General features: G+C 41.9%; 1 protein-coding gene across 1 annotated transcript; it reads right to left on the bottom strand.

The window, feature by feature from the left end:
* ulk1b (unc-51 like autophagy activating kinase 1) lies at window positions 1-26,459 on the bottom strand. Its single transcript, XM_077585390.1, has 27 exons — window positions 25,785-26,459; window positions 24,390-24,482; window positions 24,266-24,307; window positions 21,164-21,196; window positions 20,412-20,448; window positions 20,159-20,332; window positions 19,583-19,656; window positions 19,082-19,183; window positions 18,573-18,631; window positions 18,301-18,383; window positions 12,047-12,100; window positions 11,801-11,892; window positions 11,437-11,602; window positions 11,256-11,310; window positions 11,065-11,148; window positions 9,594-9,737; window positions 9,354-9,496; window positions 7,722-7,984; window positions 7,412-7,617; window positions 6,294-6,415; window positions 6,061-6,186; window positions 4,406-4,590; window positions 3,955-4,139; window positions 3,260-3,378; window positions 3,021-3,178; window positions 2,661-2,796; window positions 1-2,570 (listed from the first exon to the last, which is right to left on the bottom strand). The coding sequence occupies exons 1-27, from the start codon at window positions 25,872-25,874 to the stop codon at window positions 2,515-2,517; spliced, it is 3,081 nt and encodes a 1,026-aa protein (XP_077441516.1). The 5' UTR covers window positions 25,875-26,459; the 3' UTR covers window positions 1-2,514.
* Window positions 26,460-27,117: the final 658 nt, after the last annotated feature.

Raw genomic sequence — 27,117 nt, 5'->3', positions numbered from 1 at the left:
TGGCCATTCCTTAAACTTTATTCATGTAGCATCTAACAATAAGGGTTATTTTATACACAGGGACATTGGAATAGTGTCTGCCATACATGACAACATGAAAATGCCTTGCTGAGTTCAGCAGAAAGCCTTTTCTTTGGAAAAACAAACATTATTAGATGGTATGGTATGTTCCCTCCGCATCGGCAGATCCATAAATACAATGACGACAATAACTTAATTTACAATTCCTAGAGGTGATACTAAACACATAAAAAATGACAACATTCGGGCATGTTTTTACACACAGACTCAAAACTTGACTCCTTGCAGGAGAGTGCGAACCTTCACGATGGTTACACTTCATTTTAGTTCATGGGAATGCTTTTGAACAGCAGCCACGATAATGGCAGCGAGTCAACATCCTGCTCAAGGACATTACAGCAGAAAACCATACATGACCCCCGTCCCAAAGTTATCTCAATGCACGCACACATTCTCTTCATGGTGATCCGAAGTGAGAATAATAATTGGGATGGCCAGTAGCAATGATTATAGGGGGACTAAAAAAAAGTGACAACATACATCACTGGTGCTCGCCGCTGTATACTGGCTAAGCAGGACGAGAGCCAGGATGAGCTGATAGGAATGTACAACTCAACCTTTACACACATGCTCACGGCTGAGAAAGAATATATCAGATATATATTTTTATATGACAAAAGGCCGCAAAGCAAATTAAGGATATTTTAAGTGGGGTGGGGAGGGTTGTCTCTTTAATTGTAGTCTACAAAAAGTGCTACTATACTGAATCTCTTTGTAAACTATTTTTAGCTTTTTGAACTTAAAAAGAGGCAAAATCTACAGAAGGTAGTAAGTATGGTCACATGGGGGGAAAAACAGTCAATGAGTTTTCGGAATATAGTAATAATGTTAAGATAAATAAGTCATAGGAGAATAGTATAAATATATAGTTTTTTGGTGGCCCTACTCCTTCGTAACCAGATAATTCCCTTTTTAATGGATCGTTCCGTTTCATAGGGAAAAATGAGGTTGTCGGGGTCATAATTAATTATTCTCATCTGTTTCTTTCCACGGCTGTCAGTCAAATCTCAAACAAGCCTCTCCACACATGCTAACATGCACACAATACTGTACACCTTTAAATCGCAGGCAACGCGCAGACTTCGACCATCTCCGCTGGTCCACAACTGAGGAAAATTCTTAAATGAATCAGTTCGGGATTCAGTTGTGTCTCAAGCTCAATAATAATAATAATAATAAAAACGATAACTCAGATCAAATATTTAACATTTGCACTCCAAATCAACACATTTCAAAATCAAGACAGACTCAAAGCAAAACACAATATAATTTTTTTTTTCTAAACCCTCCTTACCGTAAAGCTTTTTCCATATTTTCTTTAAAACGTTCTGCGTTTCACAACATCCCTCCATTAATAAACACTCACTCACACCAAACACACAGTAACTATGATACAACTGCACTCCATGTATGGCAGTAGAAATAGAAATGAGCTCGTCAGTCAAAGTATAATCAAACAAAACAATACTTGACATGTGTAGCATTTTCCACTCTGTACAGTACTTCAACAGTGCAAAAACATTCAGACGCGCGCCGCCTCGCAGCCCGACATTCAGACCGATGTTGACGCCGCTTCTCTCCCCGTCCGATACATTCGCATTTTGATTATACGTGCTAAACGCCGACGATGATTGATAAGATGCAACGATGTAACTAAGAAACACGGAACCACACGCCAGGGAGGGTGATTAGGACAAACATCCTCCAGTTAGCGTAATTATCATCAGAGATGCTAACAGTGCCTCTTCCGCCTTTTTGGACCCACTTGATGCAATGTTTGGGGGGCGAAAAACACAACATCTTCCACACCAGTTGCCGCTTCCTTGTGAAAAGCAAGTGTGGAGCTAAAAATCAAAAACGTATTATAAAAAGGCTTGAAGTCGTCTTGGCAGAAATTCTTCTCCAGTTGTAGCAATGTTATGTACACTGTAGCAAGCAAGTTACTAACTAGTTTGAAACAAAACACACAAACAAGTGGTAGAATGTGAACATACATATGATGAGAATGATACTTGGCTACTTCCAGGTTTCTTCAACGTGTCTACTGTATCTCCATGAAGATCAACCAAGAAGGCTTTTTCAGTTTTCCACTGCAGCACACTGGTCCATCTTCAAAACGTATGTCCTGCGTGTGGGTAATATATATATTTTTTTAAATATATATATATATATATATATATATATGACTACTTGGCCATAACTGCTCCTGCATGTTGCTTGAAATGGGGCTGGGGTGGGCAAATCTTCATTGGCCACACGGTCTCTCGCACGAGTCAGAATGCGGCAAGGTGCATCACGACCAATATCATTTCCACGTTAGTGAACAGGACGCCGAAGTTCAGGTTGTAACTTTTGGGAATTTTTTTTTTGTGTGTGAAAGTGATGCAGGAGGTGCTGAGATGACGTTGACGTGACATCACGTGGGGGGGGCTCTCAAACACAGAGCCCCGACTGCAAGGCTGTGAGGCGCCGCTCAATGCACTCTTTACCTGCACACGAGGAGAAGAGAGGCGGGACTAACGTGAGCTGAGATGAAGGGACCGGGGAGACCATTTTTTTGATGAGAATATTTGACTTACATTTGCTCACACTGAGAATGTCTTCCTGTTCGGTGAGAAGCATAGAGAGGCCCTCCATCAACAGGAGGGCTTTGTGGTAGCGATGGACTGACGCCTCCCCCTGGTGGAACATCTCGTCCAGAGCAGCAGACTGAACCTGCGATGATTTCACAATGCTCACCTGACTTGACCTGGTGGTATCTTTTTTTTTTTTTTTGCCAATGGAAAAGCATCAATAGCAATTAGGCTGATTAGGTACTATTCAAAAGAGGTCGGGGTATGTTGTGCCAAAACCTGGACTCCTTATTTTGACACCTTTTAACAATGAAAATGAATAAAATAGCAACATGTGTCAGAAACGAGGCTCATTTTACGGCTTACCATCTGCACGGTGTGGCTGAAGAGCAGCCTCTCAGCCGTGATGGAGGTAATTTTGTCCATTAGTCGGTGCTTTTTGGAAAAGAAGCGCTCCAGACGCGTGCTGAGAGAGCGGCACGACGCCACACTGGACTTGTACAAGTCATTCAGCCTCCTCACAACTATAAATGGAAGACAATTTGATTTACTAATGCGTGCCAATAATCACATTGGAGGACTTTCCTAAACGAAATGGCCCGTACCTTGTTTGACTGTAGCCGAGGGGTAAAGTTTGCCTTGCTTCACTCGCTCCATGGCTGTTTGTATGGCCGTCGACAAGAGTTCTGCAGTCTTAAGGTATAGAACCAGCTGTTCTGCATGGCTGGTGAGGAAATAACATTTGAATGTGGTCATTAAACATGCATTCACTCATGTTCATACAGTATATATATATAAAATAAATATTATAATTATATTTATAATTAATTATAAATATTTCTGTTTAAAAAAAATAATAATTACCCCATGTTTCTGGATTTTTTTTTCTGTTTTTCTGAGTATTTTTTCCTTCATTTTTTTCTGAATATGTTTTATGATATATGCAATAAAAACACACACACACACAAAAAAAAAATCTCCCCCCAAAAATTTGTCAGAAAAACAGATTTTTTTTCAAGCGAATGCAATATGCTTCCGTAAGAAATATCTTAATGTATATAAAATTGTTTTCAGTAGAGTTGTAACCTAATAAATAAAAATATATAGTGGTTTGGTACTTCAGCATTGTATGTCATGCATACATTTGTGTATACCTCAGCAGCAAACCATGACTTCTCATTTGCACATTCCTGCCCACCCATTTTGTCTCCAAGGTTCAATTTCAATTACTATAAATAAGCCACGACGACAGTTCTGCCTCCAACAAAAGAAGCAAGCAGCGTGGATGACGTGGCCTTACCTCCACTCTCGGCTCAGTGAGCTTATCTGATCTGCCACCAGGCTCTGCTGCTGCAGCAAGTGGGGGTGAGCGGCATCAACCGGGACCCCCGTCAGCGTGATGCCGCGGGCCCCGGCCACCTCCATCAGACAGTAAGCGAAATCTAGCGTGAAGCGCAGGCTCTGCACGGTGTCCGTGTGCTCCTGCTGCACTCCAACAGAGACGGGAAACACACACACAGGAGGACGGGGGGAGGTAAGCACTTCAAACTGAGGACACACGGTGCCATTTAAGTACTTTGTGGACTGTCCACAACATCAAGTTCACATGTATCATTCAGTGACCCCGTTGCGTCCTTTAGCCTCAACACTTTGCTTTTTGTCTGGGACTGAGCTGTAGCTACACAGGTACTAAGAGAAGTCTCCCATTTCCTGCCACTTTGGTGACTTGTCGAAAACAGCCTTTATCTCACCTCCATCAGGGTTTCTTCGGGCAGCTCAGGGGCCTCGAAGGTTATACGGCCGCCCATGTTGGCCGTGATGGGATCAAAAAAATTGTAACGGGGGCTGGAAGAGGCGTCAAAGCCGTCGCCGTAGGTGGCCGTCTGGGGATAGCGGCTGGTGAAGGAGCCTGCGGGGCTGACTGATGCAAACGAGCCTGCGGCGGGAAGACGCAAAGATAGAAAAAAAAGCTGTTAAATAATAGGAAGTAGGGCTGGACGATTAACCGAAATGTTATCACAATTTCGTTTTTGGCTCATTAAAACGTAATGATCGAAGAAAAAACGATTCATGTGCGGAACACTGCGGCGCATATTCAAGTTCCCTATGTTGTGAAATGACCCTGAATGCACCATATAGTATGTAGCTAGCCCAGAGCGAATCAGTGTGATTCTGCCGTCCCTAAGCGTCCTTTAAGCTGTTTAATGACACTCCAGTTGGAGTTAACTGTAAAACTAAACACACAATAAAGGATAATTATATACAGTGTGTATTTAAATACAAAACATGCTTTGTTTTTAACACGAGCCTAGCGCTAATGCTAATGCGAGTGAATGGAGGATCCCATTCAAATGCTAACAGGAAGTTAGCATCAACTTCAGGAGTAATAGTTTTTCAAATAACAAATATTCACACACAAATGTGGAAACACATACCCACAGGTAAGAGAACATTACTCAAAAGGCCCAAATTCTTCCAAATTTGTGAAAAACTAGTTTTTTATTTTAATAGAATTCAATCACAACTTTCTTCTGTTCTCATAAGCGTGTATACCATGGATGCACGGCACCACACTGGCCCTAAGAGGCCAAAACGTGAAAGGACACCCAGTATTCAGTATATTCCCCAGAGTACCCAGTATTTTGCAACTACTGTTTTAGGATACAGTATTTTTTATATTCCAATGAGTTTTGAGTAGTTGAATTTTAGTAGTTGAAAAAAATATTACGTTTTAAAAATCAATAAATAATAATTTTATTAACTCTTTGACTGCCAAAAACGTTAAATAACGTTTAGTAAAATCCTATGGAGGAGTGCCAAAGACGTTAAAAGACGTTTTCTTTAAAAACAGAGGTGAAACTAACCATTTTCTATTGTTGATTACTGAAAAACGGAATAAGGTAGAAACAAACTTTTTTTTCTGATGAAAGATGAGAGTCGAATCTTTCATTTGGTAGTATGTGCGTTTCCATAGTCCAAACACATATTTTTCTGTGGACCTTGAAAGATCAGTCAAAAATGCTTAAATCGGCTGGCACCCACGGCATCCCTTTTCTGAAAACGTCTGGCAGTCAAAGAGTTAATCGCAATTTCAATCTCAAACAAAATAATCGTAATGAATATTTTTCCCATAATAGGGAGCTGTTTTAATGTGCCGGGGGGGGGGGGGGGGGGCTTAAAAGGAGCCAAAAGGGGTCATTCCAAGTCAAAAATATAATGAATGCAAAAATGTTACTTTAAAAAAACTACATATAACTTCCACATAAGGGATAGTGACAAAAGCTACTGTATGCTACGTGCTATGCTGACTTCACAAAACCTGGGCTGAAGCATAAGCAAGTCTACAAGCCACAGAGACGAGAGTCATGTGTCATGTTCCTTCAACATATTTATGAGTTGGCGTTACCTGAGTATTTCCTCTGTCTGAAGGCCTGAGGCGGGGTGCCACCACTGGGAGGGGAGCCGATGGTGAAGACCACCTGTGCTGGGCTGCAGGAGCCCGGTCCCGGACATAGGATACCACCTGAGGGCACTAAAGCACAACATTTTTAAGTAGTGGAGTGACCCCAGAGTGATCCACTTGTGAAGCTTATTAAAATTAAAATTAAAAGATTTTTGAGAGAGATGTGGAAAACATACCTGCTATGTCTATAGCTTTTTCAAATGCCAGGTTCTCTGTGCTACCTCGGTCATTCGCTGGTCCGCCTGTTCCAAAGGCTGCCATCAGCAACATGTCGGACAGGAGGCCGGCGCTCTGAGATCTGTGACACACAATACGCAAGCTTTTAGACTCGACAACTCAAAAGTATACAGTTGAAGTAATAATATTGATTACACTCGCGCTTTCTTTTAGCATAGTCTTGGAAGTTTCTACAAAGTGTGTTATAGTTGAGTGTTATAGTAAGTAAGTTTCTAAACTAAGTGTAAGTGGAAGTCAACCGACAGAAATTCTTTACAATAATATGTTCTATGCGTTCCCACTAGACAGTATTCAGATTTATATTGCATTTGTGGAATATGAATTAAGCAGCAAAATCCACCTGTTTCTATCCATTTCAGGGGGCGGCCATTTTGCCACTTGCTGTCTGTCGACTGAAAATGACATCACAGTTGCTCAGAGCTCAGTAACAACCAATCACGAGTGACCTGTATTCTGAGTGTGGTCATGTGACATTTGCAATTTGAGCTGTGATTGGCCGTAACTGAGCCCTGAGAAACTATGATGTCATTTTCAGTCAACGGCAAGTGGCAAAATGGCCGCCCCCTGAGATGGATACAAATGGGTGGATTTTTCAGCTTAATTCATATTCCACAAATGCAAAAAAAAAAAAATCAGAATACCGTGCTTAGACTAGTGGGGGCGCATACAACAAACATATTATTGTAAAGAAAATTTGGGGGTTGACTTCCCCTTTTAAAACTTCTGTTGTATATTCCTCTTTTTCTCTTATGAAAATCGTTTTGGAAGATGTGTCCCCAGAACGCAAAAGAAAAAGCTAATTATTTAGTTATTCTTATTATCATCATCATCTGAGCTCTCGTGAGGTATGCTGAGATTTTGCCTCATGCCTGTGACATCAAAATAAAAGTTGAAGCCCCATTTTTCTGACCATTTGATCCAATACGAGGCACTCGCCTTTTATTGCTGACTAAATGTGTAAGAATGAAAAATGAAGGCTATTATTGCACTGTTTTCCTCTCAGCAGCAAAAACATGCCTCAACAATTAAGGGCACCGATCGCAATTCCCGCGCTCACCTTCCAAATCCCCTGGTATCATCATTCATTCTGTGGATGCAGTGTGAAGGCTGAGGGCACTGCGTGGGCGCCGGCTGCCCGGCATCTCTGGGCTCCATTTGCACCGCCCTGCTACCGGGAGAGCCCATGACCAAGCCCTGCTGTGTCAGGAAGTTGACAAGGTTTGGAGAGCTGGGGGGTTTGGGGAATTCAAATGGGGGCATAGTCTGCAAACACAAGCAACAACCGAGGCACGAGAGAGCTTAGTTTAAACAGTTACTATTCACACGGTGTAAACCATAAAAAGAACACAAACAAAAAAATGACTCACCCTCGAGGGAGAGCCGAGGATGGTGGGCAGCGGGCTACGCTGCATGAGCTCACTGAGCCGGGGGGAAGAGTGCAGGGGGCGAACCGTCATCAAGCCTGCGGTGGGGACCACCACCGGGTCCGAGTGCTGCTTTCGGATCTTTTGTCTGCCGCCGCCAGTGGTGCACTCTAACAGACAGGGGGCGCTGTGGAGCCTTGTCCCCAATCCTGTGGCGACCGGGGAGTGTTTCTGAGTAGTCGGCCTGGATTCAGCATGCTGAGCCGCTGTAACGGGTGAGAGGGGGTTAGAGGATTTCTAAGAACGGGCATTTGACAATATAACACCATGAAATATCATTCAGGATAAATGTACAATTCCCGTCGGGAAAGTGTGTCCATGCCGCATGGCACAGGACAACTGAGGGCGAGCGGGAGACTGCTTGTTCTTGTTTATTTCAACAAAGAACAAGTCTGAAATAATTATATCTAAATATGAAAAATTTGCATAACTACAGCATATAATCCACATGTTGGCCTGCAGTAAATGCTGGCATATTCTAAAAACTATTTTCAGTATTATACAAGCTGATCTACCTACAATTTAAAGTGAAAATGTACTGTTTAAAAGTCAACAGGCAATTAATTAATAATTACAACAGAAAAGACTATTCCTAATCGAATTAGAGACTTTTAATTAGACACCCATCTGTCGGCGTGATCGGGATCGGACGATATTTAGCATTTTATGCAAAATTAATGATCGACTGTAATGTCTAAATTTGCCCGATTGATCAAGGACGTCATTGATGGGCTCCATGAAATAAGACATTACATACTGTATTTAATTCTTAATTCTTCTTTCTATACATGCATTTCAATTGACATCACTTAAACGTGGGTTTTCACTGTTCTTGGCGGCGGTCAACTCTACACTATAAATATATATAAAAGTTTTTAAAATAGATATAATACTCAATTGAAAAATCCTGATCATGTAAATCCTAGTTAATAAAAATATTTTTTCCAAGCTAAAAACATCTTTTAAACCTTACAATATTATTAAGATTCTCATTCTCAAAAATTCACGTTTTGATATTAATGACATCGCCTTGTGAATATTTCCCCCTCATTAGGCATTCTGTAGGTTTTCTCTGTCTGTCTATAAAAAAAAAAAAATTCCAATAGGCGCACAAGACTGATCTGCAGTTAACTCTTTGACTGCCAAAAACATTTAATAACGTTTAGTAAAATCCTAGGTAGGAGTGCCAAAGACGTTAAAAGACGTTTGTTTCAAAACAGAGGTGAAACTAACCATTTTCTATTGTTGATTACTGAAAAACGGAATAAGGTAGAAACAAACTTTTTTTTCTGATGTAAGATGAGAGTCCAATCTTTCATTTGGTAGTATGTGTGTTTCCATAGTCCAAACACATCATTTTCTGTGGACCTTGAAAGATCAGTCAAAATGCTTAAATCGGCTGGCACTGGCGACATCCCGTTTCTGAAAACGTCTGGCAGTCAAAGAGTTAAGACTCTAAAATAGGCAATCAGGTGCTTCTCGAACAGTAATAAATCATGCATCATCTATTCAGGGAGTACAGTACTTAAAGTGAAGGAAGGGTGTCTTTTAGAAAGTTAAACGCCTCTCAGCTACCTTGAGGAGAGAGTTGAAACGGTCTTGCTCCTCCCAGTGAGAGTCTCCTGGTAGTGGCCATCGTTCCGTAAGGTGGAGAAGGGCCGGTCCTCGCAAAGCCCAGCGGACTTCCACTGCTGCAACGATGCACCGGAGTGGACAGCCTAATGATGTAAAAGTTCATGATTCAAGTTCAATCTCGTGGATAGCAAATACCCAGATCTTGTGTTTGTACAGTATGCATGCTAGTAAGACACACACCGTGGCGAGCCTTCCTGTCTGGTAGTATAAATATGCTGCTCCAAGCGGTGGTAGTTGTGCACCTGAGTGGGAACTGGGATTGGCAGGGAGTGACCGTGGTTGCCACTGGGGCCGGCATAGTTACTCCCTGAGGACTCACTGGGCCTGCCAGGAACAGTCAAAGATAAAAAAAAAATAAATAAAAAAAAAGTAGGGGTGTCAAAAATTGTGTGTTAATTTTGAGTTAATTTAAAGTTCCTCTAACGCCACAATTTTTTTTCATACGCGATTAATGAATGTATGTAAGGATTTGCCTTTTTTCTTTTATAGTTGTTTGTATTTTATGATCTGGATTTTTTTTTTTTTTTAGATTGTCAAAGTATCTTGTAAACACTTGTTTTTAAAGGCGCTATACAAATAAAATTGTTTATTATTATTATTATTATTATTATTATTATTATAATGACTGCCCCTTACTTGGAAAGCCTGTACTGGAGGAATTGCAGTCGCGTAAAAAAATTAGCAGTAATAAATGTAATAATAATGCATACATTTGTGGAGACTGGTGTCAAATTTTATTTCACAATTTAGAAAATATGCAGAATTTCACAAATTACTTCATGTTAAAGATTAGATAGCTCTTAATTTGAAAGGAAAAATGCACTGAGCTGTAACCAATGTCTTTGCCAACAAATGCAATTATGCCATCCAGTGGCAGAAAAATGACCTCAACACAAACCAATCACATTTGTTTTTTACAGTACAGTACAGCTTTTTAATTTTAACTCAATTATATGCATTTATATGAAATTACTGTATCAATAACTAAAAGATGCAGCCATATTTCTATTTTCTATTTATCGTTTAACATTTTTTTCCCCACTTTTATGTTAACAAGAGTATCAAAACTTAGGAAAAAAACATTTTATTGTACATTTAAAATTTGCAATTAATCATGAGTTAACTATTAAAGTCATTCACTTAATTTCAATTTAAAAAATTAATCGCAGGATACCTGACAATATTACATATATATTAAATTGTTTCAAGATTTCATAAAATTTCCCCACTTTTATGTTAACAAGAGTATGAAAGATGGAAAAACATTAGTGTACATTTTATTGTACACTTAGACCAGATTAATCGTGAGTTAACTATTGAAGCCATGCAATTAATTACAATTAAAAAAATAATCGCCTGACACCTGACAATACTATATATATTTTTAAAAAAAAAAATCATACTCCCCCCACACTTTTAAGTTAACAAGAGTATAAAAGGTAGATTTTTTTTGCATCTTATTGTACACTTAGAACAGATTATTCATGAGTTAACTATTGAAGTCATACAATTACTTACATTAATTACAAAAATGTAATCACCTGGACCCCCCACACACACACACACCCAAAAAAGACACCCAAAGATAAAACTTTGTTCTAAATAATGAAATGAATTTACTCAAAACAAAATACAGGTCTGAGCTTTTTACCTGACACGACTGGGGGATCCGCTATAGGAGGGCGAATGTGGTGGCGATTTGGCTTGGACACATAAACCAGAAGTCAGGAGAGAGCTTGATAAGAGGAGATGAGAGCAAAATTATTTACTATGCAAACTAACGGCTCTTCATAAACATTCCACTCGAATGTCTATCATGACAAGCCATAAGCTTTTTCTTACCCGCTGTTCATTAGACTGTCCTGCAGCACTTTACTCTCACTCGTCAGCTCAGCCGCTGCAGGAGATAACCACATACTGCATGCTATTATCTGCTATATTGTACTTTTATCTGTTATTGGGACACTTCATCTGCTCAAGGGGGGCATCCGAAAAGAAAAACGAGCCTCTTGCCCTCGCTTACTATTGAAGTGAGCTGGCACGATGACAAAGTCGTCCGTGTCACAGGAGGAGGAGTTTTTGCTGCTGCCGCCTCCTCCGGACGAATCCTTAAGGAGGAACCCGGTGGCCTCTTGGGTGGGGGAGGCCAACGCTTTGGCACGCAAATGTTGCGCATCACCAAGCGATTGCTGCGGAGGCAGGAAAGTGGTGTCAATAGTGCACGGAAAATAACAACAATGGAGGGAGTCAACATAACAATAGAGTAAAAGTGCAAATGAGAGGGAGGATTAATTAGGTGTGCAGCTGGGTGGCCTCCCATGAACACCTTTGTTAATCATTTACACACAGTTGGGGGGGATACATTATAGATATGACAAAACACAAACCGGTGGAGAGGCCAGGTGTGAGGTGGAGGAACTGCTGCAAGAGCTGGCAGAAGCAGAACTTGGGAAGCAGGTCATGGTCACTGTTGGAGTTGCTGGAGGGGAAACAGGTGCATTTAATTACTTAAATAATGTTCTTTTTTCCCCTTTTTTTTATTTAAGCTTTTGTAAAGAGCTTTTAATCTTGCACGTAAGCATTTAACTATCACAACATTTACATACCGGCACGTTCCGAAAATTGTGACTTACTCTTTTTTATGGACGAGCTGGTGGCTTCCAAGAAGGGATGAGAAAAGAACTCATCTGTAGAAAACACGGGTTATCGGATTAATGTTGTACAATGTTTTTTTTTTGTTTTTTTTAAGAATGTTGCCTTGAACGTGCCTTTATTGCAATGTGACTGCTCTAAGAAAGCTGCTTCCTGCAACCGATGAATAAAGTATCATTAACTGCCTTGTTTAAATAAGAGCACGGGGTTGGGGGGTGGGGGGGGGGGTATTGTAACGGATAGGTGTAACAAAGGCAAACAAAGCCCGAGGCTCAGAGCTAAACCCCCTTGCATTGAAATGCATAAACCAACATAATATTTGAGTCGCAGCCAACTGATTCTTGGTGGTGCATGCGAAAGCAGACAACTGTTCAGTTCAGCACGTAAAAACTCAAAAGTTATTGCCAACTGGAGAACCTTACTCTTATTTACTTTTCATGATTGTGTGTTGCAGTGATTTATAGTATTGCAATTTCTTGTCTTTAACTCATTTGCTCCCAAAAACATATAAATACGTTCTATTTTAAATATTACTATTGTTAGAGGCTAATTATTTATCCTCTTTTGCGTGTTCCAAAAAATTGAAGATAGACTTCTTGTGAGAAAAACTCCTTGCAAAGATGATTTATTACAGAGAATCTCCGGTCATCACGTTAAAGGTGGAATTCCAGGGTGCGTGTGTGCCCCCTCTTTTGCGGAATACAGCTTTTAAAGAATCCAAATCCGTAAGAGAACACCTATTCCTCCTCCCATCATGAATAAGTAAAACAGATTGGTTCTCACACAATATGTTACATAATATTATTTTCGTACACAGTCCACAGCTGTGTTCATCTTTTTAGACAAAATATACTCTCAGGGTACTTTTCACACTTTTTCCCAAAACAATATCTCACAAACAAATTGAACTGGATTTAGAGTGGCCGTGAGTGATGGCGCTCTCAGGGTATGTGTGTGGCAAAATCTGTTCTCACGAACAGAATGTGTGTGCGCAAAACACTGAGAAGGAATTTTAGACAAAAACAGGGTTAAGGTCAAATTATACTGAGTTCAACACTATTTCACCTACTCTACACATCTATAAAACATTTCAACATGGTTAATATATGAAATAAAGAATTAAAAATGTTAATAATGTATAACACTATCCTCCCAAATACGTATTTATACGTTTTTTTTATGGGGAAGAGGGGGGGGTTATATGCTACAGCATACAAAAGGCTTTGATGCAGCCTCTGAACGGAAGAGAATGCATGAAGTAATAGCAGTTTACAAAAACGGCCAGCAGGATATAAGAGATCAACCAGGGCCATGTTGCAAAACGCTCTTTGTGAATAACGATTTGTGAATAACGATGAAACTTAGCTATATTTTTTTTTTTTTTTTTTTTTTTTTTTTTTTTTTTTTTTTTTTTTTTTTTTTTTTTTTTTTTTCTTTTTTTGGGAGATCTCAGTATTGATCATTTGAAATGTCATCATCATTGTTCTCCCTTTTTTTTTTTTTTTTTTGTATGTGTGTTTGTGCGTGTGTGTGTGCGTGTGTGTGTGTGTGCGTGCGTGCGTGCGTGCGAAAAAAAATAAAAATAAATAAGAATTCCCATACCGTTCACCTAAACCGAACACTTCAAAATCCAGCCAGAGTCGTGGGGCCGCCAGGAGACCCAAAGGGGGACCAAAGAAAAGAAAGAAAAGCGAAGCCCAGCACCGACCAGACACCACCCACCGGGCCACTAACCTTCACCAACCCCAAAGATATCCCAACTCCAACAAAACAGGGAAACCTCAAGGGCCCAAAGGAGAAACTGAGGAAAGGTAGAAAGGACAGACGAAGCAGAGTGAGATCCACAGACACCAGCCTCCACCGAATCAATGACCTGAGGGAGAAACAAATTGTGTCTGAGTCTCGATAGATGCTGGTGTGGTGGATCTAGCATGCATGAAAATCTCCACCAAAGAGGGGAGCCGTCGACCTCCGCCAGGACAGAGCAAGCGCAACACCTCAGGGCCCCCCAGGTCGCGGCCGCGCCAAAGGACGACCCCCGGGCCCCGCAGGGGCCACCGGCCGGAGAGCAAACCCCGGAGCAGGAGCGCCCCCCACCCCAACGCGGCCCGCGCCCCCAACCCAACGCAGCAGGACGGGGCACTGCAGGCCCACCAGGCACCCCACCGGCCCACAACCCCCGCTCCCCCCGCGACCCCCCCCGCCCCCCACCCCCGCCACCCACCCCAACCCAGCCCCAACCGCCCCCAGGTCCCCAAATCCCCAGACACCCTCCCCACCCCAGCACCCCCCACCCCGGCACCCCCACCACCACCCCCCCACCAACCAAGCCGCCCCCGCCCCCCACCCCCACCAACCGACAGCCCCCCAGCCCCCGACCCCAGACCCCGGGGACACACCGCACCCAGGCATCCGCGCCGAAGAGGGGGCCGGGCAGCGGAGCGGAGAGGGCACCCGCGCCCACCCCACCACGCGGAGGGACGGAACACCAGGGGCAGAAGGGGAGATGGGGGCACCGGAGGACGGGCGGCATCCCCGAACCCCAGGCCCAGCGGGGAGAGGCCCCGGTCGTCACCCCAACGATCAAAGTGAAAAACTAACCCTGTTACTAAGTTCGCCAGCTCGCCGACTGGCGAACTCTACCCCTAAACCGTGTGTGTGACCCCACCCAGTGTATATACATAAGTGTGTGTGTGTGGTGCATTAAAATTGGGGGCAGGTGAACCGGAGCAGAGGGAAACGATATCCCCCCCTGCTCCGATCCATCCGCCCCCCAGGCATGTCAATGAGCGTATGTGGTGCATTAAAATAAATTAATGGGGGGGGGGGGTGCACACGGACAGGCGACCGCAGCACTGCTTCATACCGCGGCCGCCCCAACCGATGCCCCCCCCCCCCCCCCAGTTGTGTGGTGCATTAAAATTTGGAGGGGAGCTGCAGGGCGGAGACGGTGTCTCCACCCCACCCCACTCCCCCCCAAAGTGTGTTATGTGCCCTAAAATGTATTGTGCAAAACTAGTGCAGTGAGTTAAGAGGAGCGACCAGCTGGGCCCCCCCCAACCGGGCGGGGGGGGGGAGGCGCACCCGCCCACCAAAACCCCCACCCACCCCACCGGGACCCCGGCGGGGCTTGCCCCCCGGATACCGGGGCCCGCCCGAAGTGCCCGGAGGCCCACCGGAGCGGGGCGGGCACAACACCAATCCCGCCCACTCCCCCGGCTCCCGGAGCGCCGAGACCCGGGCCACGGACGGAACCCCCGGCCTAGGGGAGGGGGAGGAGGGCGGACAGGGGAGGGGGAGGGGACGGGGGAAGGAGACGACAGGAAGGGCAGGAGGCAGCAGCAGGGCCGCAGAGAGAGGGGGAGAGGAGGAGGAAGGGCGACGAGGGAGAAGGGACAGGGAGGCGGAGGACGGGCGGGGAGAGGTGAAGAGGGAGAGGAAGCAAGGGGGAGGAAGGGGGAGGGGAGAGGGAACCACGGGGCACCCCGGCGGTCCACAGGCCCCGACCCGCGTCGCCGGACCCAGAGCGACGGACCGCGCCGGGGCGGCGCCGCCCCGGACACCAGGGAGAGCCCCGCAACACAGCACCCACCACGAGACCCAGGGAACGACCAAGACGCAGCCGCCACCCAGCAGCCAACAGAGGGGCAGACCCGCCCACGCCCAGCCAGGGGGGACAGCACCTGTAGCGTTAGTCCCCTGGCATGCAGTGAATCCGAATATTAGCCTTTAGTGCCCATTGGAGGTGAATCTGTTCGATCCTGTTGGCAGCAACTGGGTTCCTGACTATAAAAACACAACCATTAGTAACAAACTGCCAAATGCAGAGACATCAATGTAAGTTATCACAATGTGGTGGCTCTCGCTAACAGGCAGAATTAAATAACCAGAATTAGGTTAAAATATTCTATATACGTAGACCATATTTCTATGAATTTTGATATTTGTTTTTTATTTGAGGCCGATATTTTTTCCATTAAAATGTGATTTATAAGGAGGTTAGACCATTGGTCGATATTCAGAGTTTGTTTATTTTTCCAGTTAACAAGAATTGTTTTTTTAGCGATAGTAAGGGCTACAAGTGTAGATTGAAATTGTTTATGTGGTAGGTCAGTTGTTGTTAGGTCACCTAGCAAACACAAGTTTGGAGATAAAGGTATCCTATAGTCCAAGATAGCGGAAAGTTTTTCTAAGACTTTAGTCCAGAAATACATAACCGGGGTGCATAACCATAAAGCATGAAAATAAGTGTCTGTAGTGTTTTGTAAACACTGGAGACAAATGTCGGAGTCGGAGAGGCCCATTTTCTTCATCATATATTGAGTAATGTATGTTCTATGGATTATTTTGTATTGGATAAGTTGTAAATTTGTGTGTTTTGTCATTTTAAATGCATTTTCACAAACTTGAATCCAAAAGTCAGATTCCGGAGCTATAGACAAGTCTGTCTCCCATTTTAAGATGGGTAAAGACATTTTATCCGTATATGAAAGTAACTTATATATTTTTGAAAGTTTTTTTGTTGTTGTCGGAGAGAGCTTGGTAATATCTTTAGCTAAGCCAGGCGGTTGGAGCGTACCCTGAAGTGTTGGAATTTGTTTCTTTATCATATTTTTAACTTGCAGATAATGTAAAAAATTTCCGTTTGTTATTTTGTATTTTTGGAGCAAAGATGTATATGATATAAACATATTATCTGAGAAGAGATGGTGAAGATGTGTGATTCCTTTCTGCTCCCACACACCTAAATAAAACGTTTGGTTGTTAATTCGAAAGTCAGGGTTATGCCATAGGGGAGAAAGCCCACAGGGCTCCACTTGGGCTTTTGTAATTTCTAATGCCTTCCACCAAGCAGTCAGGGTGGCGGAGATCATTGGGTTTTTAAAACAATTATGTCGCTTAATCGATGTTGTAATAAAGAGTAAATCTAGAAGTCTGAGGTTATTACAATCCTTCTGTTCTAGTTCCAGCCAACAGTTAGTATCTCTGTTGGGTTGTGCCCATAGAACGATATATTGTAGCTGGTTAGCTATATAGTAGTACATAAAATTTGGTGCCTCTAGGCCACCTTTGGATTTACTTTTCTGAAGAGTAGATAGACTAATCTTTGCTTTTTTTTTTTTCCAGTAAAATTTTGTAACGGCTGAGTCCAACAACTGGAACCATTTAGCCGTAGGTTTAAATGGAATCATTGAGAAAAAATAGTTTATTTTAGGTAAAACTTTCATTTTAACGGTGGCTATTCGTCCTATTAAAGAAATAGGAAGATTATTCCAGCGTTCCAAGTCACTATGAATGTTATCCAGAAGTGGAGAAAAATTTAAATGAATTAAATCAGTTAATTTAGGTGAGATTTTTATGCCTAAGTATTTTAAATTACCTATAGGAAATGAGTAATGTGGGTCCTGGCTTGCAGGGTTCCATGAATTTTCTGTAATAGGTAGAAGTGTTGATTTTGTCCAGTTAATAGAATAATCTGACAACTGTGAGAATTTAGTTATTAAGTTAAATACTTCCCCTAACGAAATCGCCGGGTTTTCTAGATAAAGTAAAATATCATCGGCATATAGATTAATTTTATGTTCTGTTACCCCAGAGTGAATTCCTTGAATCCTTCTTTCCTGGCGTATGGCTATTGCAAGTGGCTCGATAAATATTGCAAATAATAAAGGGGATAGTGGGCATCCCTGTCTTGTGCCTCTCTGTAAAATAAAGCGCTTAGATATAATCCCGAATAAAAACTTAGCTATATTTTAATGCTAACTGCTGCAAAACGGAACAGATAGAAATATACTTTTTTTTTTCCTGACGAAAGAAGAGACTCTAAATCTTTCTTTTGGTAGATTCCATGCTTTTATAGCAATAGAACACAATATTCTGTGGGCCTTGCAAAATTGGTAAAAAAAAATCCAGTAAAAGGGGCTGCTTCAATGAAAATGGCTGGGAGTGAATGCGTTAATAATGGTTGCTCACCAGACTCCCTGTTCTCGTCTAATTTCTAAGCAAACTAGTTGCACATGAATTAAAAGGGCCCTTTGCTACACCGTATAAGCTGCCAAGTAGTGAAATCCATTGATTGAATATGTTACTGAATTTCCTACTAATCAAAAAATCCATACAGCTTGATCAGGCATGTTTACTGCTGGAAGTACAAACAAGAACTCCATGATCCTTCCATACCTATGTCACCTTTTTTTCCTTACATGAGCAGTTTTGCCTCAAGACTCTCACTCACCAAAGTCCATGCGGTCCTTGTGATTGCGCTGCAGCAGGCCCCGTAACAGATGCCGCAAATGGCTGGAAGTTTCTCTGGGAATGCTGCAAAAAAAGGACAACACAAAAATCAGACTGTGCTGAGATGGATAAAATAATGTCAACATGCGTCAGATTCATTTAAATCTATAGGCAGGATCGTCTTGCCTCAATAATCTTTCCAAACATACATTTTGTTACAATATGGAAAGAACATAAAAGAATAATGTGGTCATCTCCGCAGCAGATTCTTACTTGGGGCTGAGGTTTTTGTTTTTCTCGTAAAACATCCTAAGATCCTGGGGACTGCTGGCCTAAAGGTGACAGAAAGACAAACTCGTGTCAGGACTAAGTAGGATCCTTTCCATTGTAAACCTTTTCAATAAATCCAAAGCCAGAGACGACGACGCAAAAAAGAGCAAGTACGAAACACGATATAATAATATTGCGATGGCGTTCTAGGAAAATGTTTGAAATTAGTTTGGAGTCACGATTCTCAATAGACCAACTAAACTGCATCGAGGGTATTTTGCCACTCATTGAACTGACATTTCATTACCTTCAAAGTTGACATGTCAAACGTGTTTGCAAAACGGGGCCGTAGCTGCCAGCATTAGCATGCGCCTCGAGGCGAGCGTGTGCTCCCTAGTGAAGTCCAATATTGGCTCTCATTTCGCTAACAACTTTTACTTTTAACAGTTATTTTGTCTCAAGCCTAGAATGGTGGCGTATTGTTTACCCGCAGCAGCAGCATTTGTGTATACCTGGAAAGGAGCCTTCCCAGTCAGGCATTGGAACACGATGGTCCCGATGCTCCACAAGTCAGCCTTGGCGTCGTAGTTTTGGGACATAATGACCTCGGGTGCCTTGTGAGGGAAGAAATCGTTTGAAATCAATTATTTTTATGGAGCTCCAAAGGGATGACTAATGTGGTGATAAAGCTTCATTTTTACTACAATGAACCTCTTTAAAAATGAGGTTTTACCACACGCGCCCGGTGATGGACAAATGAAGCTTCATGAAGCACTTGTGATATTTTTTGACTCCTCTAGACGGCACTCTTGGTTTGAAGATAATCAAATTCCATAGCACCTTTAAACCAAGAGTAGTCAAAAAATATTGCAAGTGCATCCTGAAGCCACATTTTCCTATTTACTAACACAAACATTGTCAAAAATAAAAATGCACTGCTGCCGATGATAAAAGAAGACTGCTTTGCTTTTTGAAAACCTTGTGATGTGCATGTATTCATGTGACCTCATTACCATGTACATCGGTGACCCGCAGAGAGTTGCAGCCATCATGTTGTTCTGAAGGTACCTGGCAAAACCAAAGTCCGCTGTGGAAAGATTTTAGGTGATGAGAATTAAAAAAATAATAATAATTTTTTATCATGTACTTCACAATTTGAGGCATGTAAGTGTAACATTTATTTTCTACATTTATGGTGAGTTCACTTTGGGCTGCTTGATTATGAAGAAAATATTAATCACGATTATTTGGGTAATAACTGAAATGATTTATTTTTTGGTACAAAACAAGAAAATGTTTAAACGTAAAAATTATTAAGACAAATAAAATTCTTTGAAACACTGTAATTATGCAAGTTCCTTTTGGATGAAACAAAATTGATGAAATTAGTTATTTAAAATTTTAAAAAGGTGCAAATGTATAAATTAAAAAAACTCAACTCAATATTAGTTTTTTTTTTTTTTTTTTACGATTATGCTGATTTTGTAATTACGGAATGTAATAATTGAAATTGCACAACCCAAAGTTCACCATTGCTTATTCAGACTTTAATAGTGTCTTGAAAACAGCAAAGCCGTAATCTAGCCTACCAATTTTGATGCAAGTGTTGTTGGAGTGGGATTTGCGTCCTGCTGGGTAGGAGAGCAGAATGTTCTGGGGTTTGAGGTCCCTGTGGATGATGCCTTTTGCCTGCAGGACCCTCATGGCACCCGCAATCTGCTGCAGGAAAACGCGAATGGTGTCCTCGCTCAGCGTGCCTTTTGCTGCGGAGGGAGATTCGACAACAAACGCAGCCGTTGAGCATTCGCTCGTCGATAGCATCTACGAGTGTGCTTCGCTTACAGTGGAGGTAGTCGGCGAGGTCGCCGCCGTTACAGTACTGCAAGAAAATGAAGAGAAGGAACGGGATTAGGAGAAACGGATGCCGCCACCAAGCAGTAGACGATAAATTGTCGAAAAGAACAATCTGCTGTGCCTAAATTGTTCTGTGATGATCTGAACTGAACTGAACTGTACGTATCGGTGATGCGTAACCATGGCGATTAAGTGTCTCTGAAGCTACCAAAGAGCATCAGCCGATCCCGGACATTGATTTCCTGAGGAGGAAAATGCAATTCAAGACGCATTGGCCTTGCTGCTATTCGCAGCATTGGTATGAATGAACACAGGAAATTGTGTCCTCCCAATCATTTATTACGACCCCAAAATAACCGAAATGTTAGGATCGGATGTCCCTCGTCGTTTGGAACGGAGCAATTTGTTTTGGAGATGAAAAACGAAATTAGACAAACAAAACAGAACGCTATATAATCAAAAGGACTGCAATTATAAATCCTGATTGAGTATTGACGTGGGTGTCCTTCATGAGCCTTCTTAGAATGACACCATTCTTTCACGACAGCTGTCTCGGTGTCCATATACAAGATAAACACACAAACACAATCAGCTGGATTGTAGAGGATACAGCAGAGTGTGGGTCGGGTGCTGCTGCCCCCCCACCCCCCTTGATGCCTGAGGGCTGGCCTAAATTTAGCTCACACGCTGACATTGCACAGGACTGAGTAAACAAAGGCCAAAGGCCGCGGCAGGCTTACCTCCATCACTAGGTACACTGAGCTTGCAGTTTCCTAAGGGGGGGGAGGAGGGGGGGTGATATATGAGTCAGGGCATGGGAGAAATAGAAAACATGTCAAAAACAGACAAAGACGGGAACAGGTGGTTCTTAAGATGATAGATTGTGTAAATGGTGATTTAGATTATTTTGCCATTATGTATATATTTTTTTTTTCGTGGGGAGGGGCAAAATAGGGCATACATATACCGATGCATGCACTTGTAATTGAAACAAAATAAGCTGTTTGGGAGAGTGCTTTGCATTCATTAATAATGAATCAAAAAGTCACCAGGTGGCTCCCGCTGTGAGAGGAAGGAGGAGTAGCTAAGTAATCATCATTATAGCAACAGTGCCAAACAAAGAAGCCCAACGTTCACTTCATTTTCACATTGGAAAAAAAATTAAAATAAATAATAATTCCAAGGCATTAAATTAAATACTTAAGGAAATATAATAAAGGCAACCTTGTCTGCTAGATGTAAAAATAAATAAATATATAAATCCCATTTAACATGGGAGTTTCATTGTGATGGGTTAATTCTGAGCACGGCCACATTCCAGTTTGAAGAGGGTGTGCGTCCAACCACATTATCTTAAGTTGCGTCATTTTTGTTGTTGTCGCATTGTACAGGTTTTAGGTTTGTAGACCGCAGCCCTCACGGCATCATTTGTCTGCTTTGTACCAGACAACGTTGGGCCTTGGTAAAAACAAACTTCTTATCACATGGCAACAAATGACTGTGGTCTGGTAGCGTCACACTCCAAAAGCGTTCCCCCCCCCCCCCCCCTCCACTTTTGAAAAATTATATAGCACGGCCGGAATCACGGCAATTGTTGTTGTTTAGGTGAATGATGGCCGCAACTCCCGAAAGACTGCACATGCTGGTTGGCCACTGTGCGTTTGCGCTTCATCGAGATTGCATGCGCTCGCGGTTACCTGCCTACAGTACCCACAAAAATCTACAAGAGCTGTTCGGTATTAGGAATACATCTTTTTGCAGCTAAAGGTTCTACAAAATTATAGTCACAATAAGAAAAACATTAACTTTATAAAATACACTCACGAGATTTCGGGGCTGATGCTTGGCTGCTGCTTTGGTATTTACGTAAACTTCTAGTGACCTGGATCCGGTATCAATGTGTTTACGTTTATCGATCACCTGAATTAACCTGCATGCACTTACACAACATGGAAGATGACATCGTTTATTGGCCTGGACTGACTCTCGCGCCCTGCAACGTTGCAATCTGACGGTCTGTATTTATTCTGTCTATGTTGAACCCACATTATTTATCTTTGAAAGAGATTCAATTCCAATTTAAGAATATCCAGTTTTGTGTGTTTTATTTTCCTCTTTACGCTTGCCATGACCCTTACCAAAATTGTGACAAACAAATTGTGCCACTTGAAGCGTGTATTGTAAAATCCAACTTTAGAATAATGACTCGTCTTCTTTTTTTCTGGAGAGCTCAGTATTGTTCATTCGGTAATTTTACTAATTTGACATATCATCATCATTCCTCTCTTTTATTTTTTGTATGTGGGTGAGAATGTGTATGTTCGTGCGTGCGTGCGAGTGTGTGTGTATTCATTAGTTCACCTAAAACCTATTTAAAAAAATCCCATACCGTTCACCTAAACCGAACTGACTCGTCTTCTGATGTTTGAAAAATCAATGTGCCAGTTGCCATGACCTTCCTGGTGATGCCTTATTTGCATAGTTGAGTGCTGGCCATAAAAGGTCGAGTCAAACCAATACAACAAATCTCCTGTTGCATTTGAACATGTCAGACAAGTAAAATGCATGACGACATCTTACGAGTCTACTTTGCAACAGCTGCAGCGCACAACAGGAGCACCTTTGTACGTTTCCAAGTAGGCTGACACACCGTAATGCAGTGTAACAGCATCAACATTCCTGCTCCGCTTACAAAGCTTCAAAAGTGTAAACAAAGTCATGTGCTCCTGAGCAGAGCTCATAACGTGATAAGAGTCCATAAAAAATCATGTCTTGGCGGATAAACGTTAACGGTCAGAAGACCTGCTCGGTGCGTTCCAAAAGGCCAACACCTGCACAAGTTGAGATGCGTGTCAGGTCGTCCCAACTGTGTGTCAGGTGCGTGCGTGTGTGTGTGTGCAGGCCACAGTGAATGCCAATGCGGGCGGCTAGGCTGCAAGCACCCGTGCCTGTCGAATCCTAAGCACTACCTCCCTCCAAGCCTAAGACCTTAATGCCGCTAATTTAAAATAGACGCATTCACAAGACAAAACACATTTAACCCTGGAGAACCCACGGGGTCAAATTTGGCCGCTATAAATTCTGCTACTCAAATAACAAAGACCTTTTTTTTTTTTTACAAATTTAACTTCAAATGTCCAGAGTGCCACTTCTGACCCCTGCATGGGGCCATCTAGTGGATGAATATTGCACTTACATGAGCCAGAGTGGTGGTGACAAGATGGCTAAAATGCAACAAATAAAACAAAAAATATATATTGTTCAATGTAGCTGTGTATTTGATTGATTATTTTCTTAAATTCTAAATAGTTTAGTGACAGTTTTTGTCATTCTGATTTTTCGAAATGATACCCCTAAATCCCAAAGGGTCAAATTTCGCACTAATCCTAAATTAGGGAATAAATTGAAAAAAACATTGAAAAAACATGTATTTTGGTGTTCGGTGAACTTATAGCAGTCATTTAATGTATAATTCATCATTTTCCAAAGAAGAAAAGGGTTCTTGGGTTCTCCAGGGTTAAGCAGAAATGAGTAATGGTGAGGCGAACCACCAAAACACTGATAGAGCAAACCATGCTGGCCGAGACAGTGTAAACAATGTCTGAGTTCAACAGGGCAAAAACACGGAAGTGAAATTTTCCAAAACAAAAGGCCGTGTTTTGCGGCGACGTCTCGTTTCAAAAATACAGAAAACAAAAAAAGTGGTGGCATTGCATGAGACAGAAATGGGTCATGTGGCACCAACATGGCTAACCCCATCTGCTCAGTGTGATGAGTACAGACTGACAGCAAATTGGGACAACAAGTATGTGTAAGAAACATGGTAGCATATTATTACATACCTGAAAGTCCAGTAACGCAACAATGTTTTCATGCTTGAGTTCCTATAAAAAAAAAAAGGGAGTTTTAGTTTGTGTTTACTTTACAGCCAAATTAATTAGTTCATCTTTACAGACACTATCTCACCTTGAGTATTTTGATCTCTTTCCCCAGTAGTGTCTGGGATTTGGCCAGGTTCTTCTTGTTGATGCATTTTACAGCCACCTCCCAGTCGTGTTTCTGACGGGAGAAAATGCACATAAATGTACACAGTGACATGTTATCTGAATATATTATCTGGGTGGGAAAGGTCAGAATTGCCGAAGGATAGGAATTCACAACTGCTACAATATCACAGCGGCATATTGAGAAAATACTGCATTTCATCTAATTGTGACCTGAATATTATATTATCTACAGGATGTGTTTTATTTGGACGCAGTAAAATTTTCAAACATTGTATTTACATGCATACATATTTGAATATAATATATAAATTAACCATAAATCCTAATTGTAAAGATGCTCCATACTCAAAAATATCAGCATAACTTTTTCTTATTACTTGGCTCTGCCAGAAGTAAAAAAACATGTTTTTTAAGGGCGCGTCCTGCGCAAGGTATCATTACAAGATGGCCTTCTATGCAAATTCTAATTATGTATTGTAACTCAGTCCTAATGTGCTCACAAACTAGTCACAATCCCAGTTCTAAACATTTAAAACTGTGACATAAACCGCAAAACAGCATACATTGTGGCTCCTCCCCCTTCTGCGGGTTTGAGAGGGGGGCTCCACGTGAAAGTTGGCCCCAGAACACATTACATAATCGCTTGCCAATTGGAATAACGGGAGTGTTTTTGTACTGATCTTTACAACACTTCCTGTGTTCTGATGCAATGTCCTTGTGATGAGCAGTGAAAAACACAAGTGTACCAGACAGGTACACTATGTATAGTGTTAAAAAAAAAAAAAAGGACAACCCTGTTGTGACGCTGTTATGTTGTTGTTGTTTTTAAATTTATGCACTAGTATACAAAAAAAAATTGGAAAATACTTCTAAAAATACAATATATTAGGGTTACACCTACATTCACGAATGTTTTTTTAAAATTAATTATAATACCTTTTTGTGTCTTACTAATAATTATCTTGATCATGCCAGTTGGAGAACATGTTTCAACATGTTTATAACCGCCTCGCGCATCATGCCAACAGAAACTAACGTCGAAGTGTAGGCAAATGTGTGATCAACCAAACATTATATCACATTTAAAGTTTTGAAAATCATTTTTATTTCATGTCACTATTTGTGTAAACCGTGTTATTATGTTAAAGAACATCCTGTTCGGGAAGCCAGGCCTCTTAAGGTCGTACTTGGAAAACAAACAAGAAATGGCTAACACAAGGCAGGCAGTGCATGCGATTATTGCACGTTTTCTTTTTAGATAAACACATAAACGATATTATAAACGTTATATGCAAATAATACAGAAGTTGTGGTGTAGTTTGAAACGTCTAACTGGACAAAAACGACCACTCACCTCTCGGTTTCTGCCTTTAAAGACGACGGCAAATGCGCCATGTCCTATCAGGTCCTTCCGACTGAACTCGAATCTGCCCACCGCCTCCATGATGCACCTCAGTCCGCTCAAGCACTATTTGGACCGGGGCAGAGAACCGAGGGACCTGCGATCGCCCTTTTTGCTAACAAGCTCGCCTCTCTCCTCAGTCAAGCGGGGGCAGCGGCAAGGACAGTCACCCCCTCTTTCACTCGCAAGGAGCTGCCGTCCAGACAACAAACGACCCTCCTCTCTCATGTTCGCTCGTTACGGAGTTTCACTCCCGACCAGGCCGAGCGAAGACTTCCATGTCTGGGCACCGAGCTCCTCCACGTCCAGATCGCCGAGAGACCGAGCGGGCCTGGGAGCCTGCTCTTGTTGTTCCAGCTGTCGCTAATGACGTGCCACCTTAAAAGCAGCTCGCGCTGCGTTTTGTTTATATACAGGAGCTCTTCGCCTCTGTCGTCTCCAGCGTCAAAATGACCTAAAAAATAAGGTGCTGGATGCTATCTTGAATCGCAAATAGGAGGTCGAATAAGCAAACTCTACTCCATGGTGTCGTTACAATAGAAAGCGGAGTCGCTCATGAGTCCCAGCAACATCGATGGTCCCAACAAAGCAAACGGTATAGTCGGGGCTTTAACGCGCATGCGCAAAGCGAGCACAGCTGTAGCTTTGACGTCACAGGAGTTCTCAGTCGTCGAGCGTCTACGGGTTCATGATGTCAGGAGCTTGCTAAATAAACATGTTAGTTGATATAAGGGGGGAGAAGATATATAGGCACGTTGACTCACATTGTGAGTTTAATAAGGCAGTTTTAAGGATTGTAAAGTTGCAGAATAAGACTGGTAGAAATACTGTCAACTCATGTACTTGAATAAATAAAGTAGAAAAGCAGACTGAAATATAACTCAGTACAAAAGAAAAAAAAATACTGTCAATAATATAAAAATGCCCATTTTGAAAAACTGGATACAAAATAGTGTCCATCTTTTATTAAATTAAATAGTGCTCATACTGAGAAGAAAAACATGTCTTGTGTTAGCTTGTTATGCTATCAACATATGTTCCCACAAAAATTGCACTAACTGAATTTTTTTTTTACCTTTACTTGGATGTTTTTTCAGACTAGATGGAGGAATTTTTGAACACCAGAATTTTAGGCAAATTCACCACAAATAATGTTTATCTGGCATCCGTCCGGAACCTCTAAAGTCACAATTGGGTAAATTTAATATTTTTTAAAAATCTATACTTTTGGTATAGGTGTCATTTTTACAAATTACAGACCAATCTAATGTGATAAAAATGGTTT

The sequence above is a fragment of the Vanacampus margaritifer genome, chromosome 14 (assembly GCF_051991255.1).
Source record: "Vanacampus margaritifer isolate UIUO_Vmar chromosome 14, RoL_Vmar_1.0, whole genome shotgun sequence".
Taxonomy (NCBI): domain Eukaryota; kingdom Metazoa; phylum Chordata; class Actinopteri; order Syngnathiformes; family Syngnathidae; genus Vanacampus; species Vanacampus margaritifer.
This window is presented reverse-complemented; position numbering and strand designations above follow the sequence as displayed.

Excerpts from the sequence above, each read along its gene's own strand:
- ulk1b (XM_077585390.1), bottom strand. The coding sequence starts at position 25,874 with ATGGAGGCGGTGGGCAGATTCGAGTTCAGTCGGAAGGACCTGATAGGA. Across the intron at positions 11,893-12,046 it reads CAGCTCGTCCATAAAAAAGA|CAACTCCAACAGTGACCATG; the intron begins GTAAGTCACAAT and ends TTTCCCCTCCAG. Across the intron at positions 4,140-4,405 it reads CCGAAGAAACCCTGATGGAG|CAGGAGCACACGGACACCGT; the intron begins GTGAGATAAAGG and ends GTTGGAGTGCAG.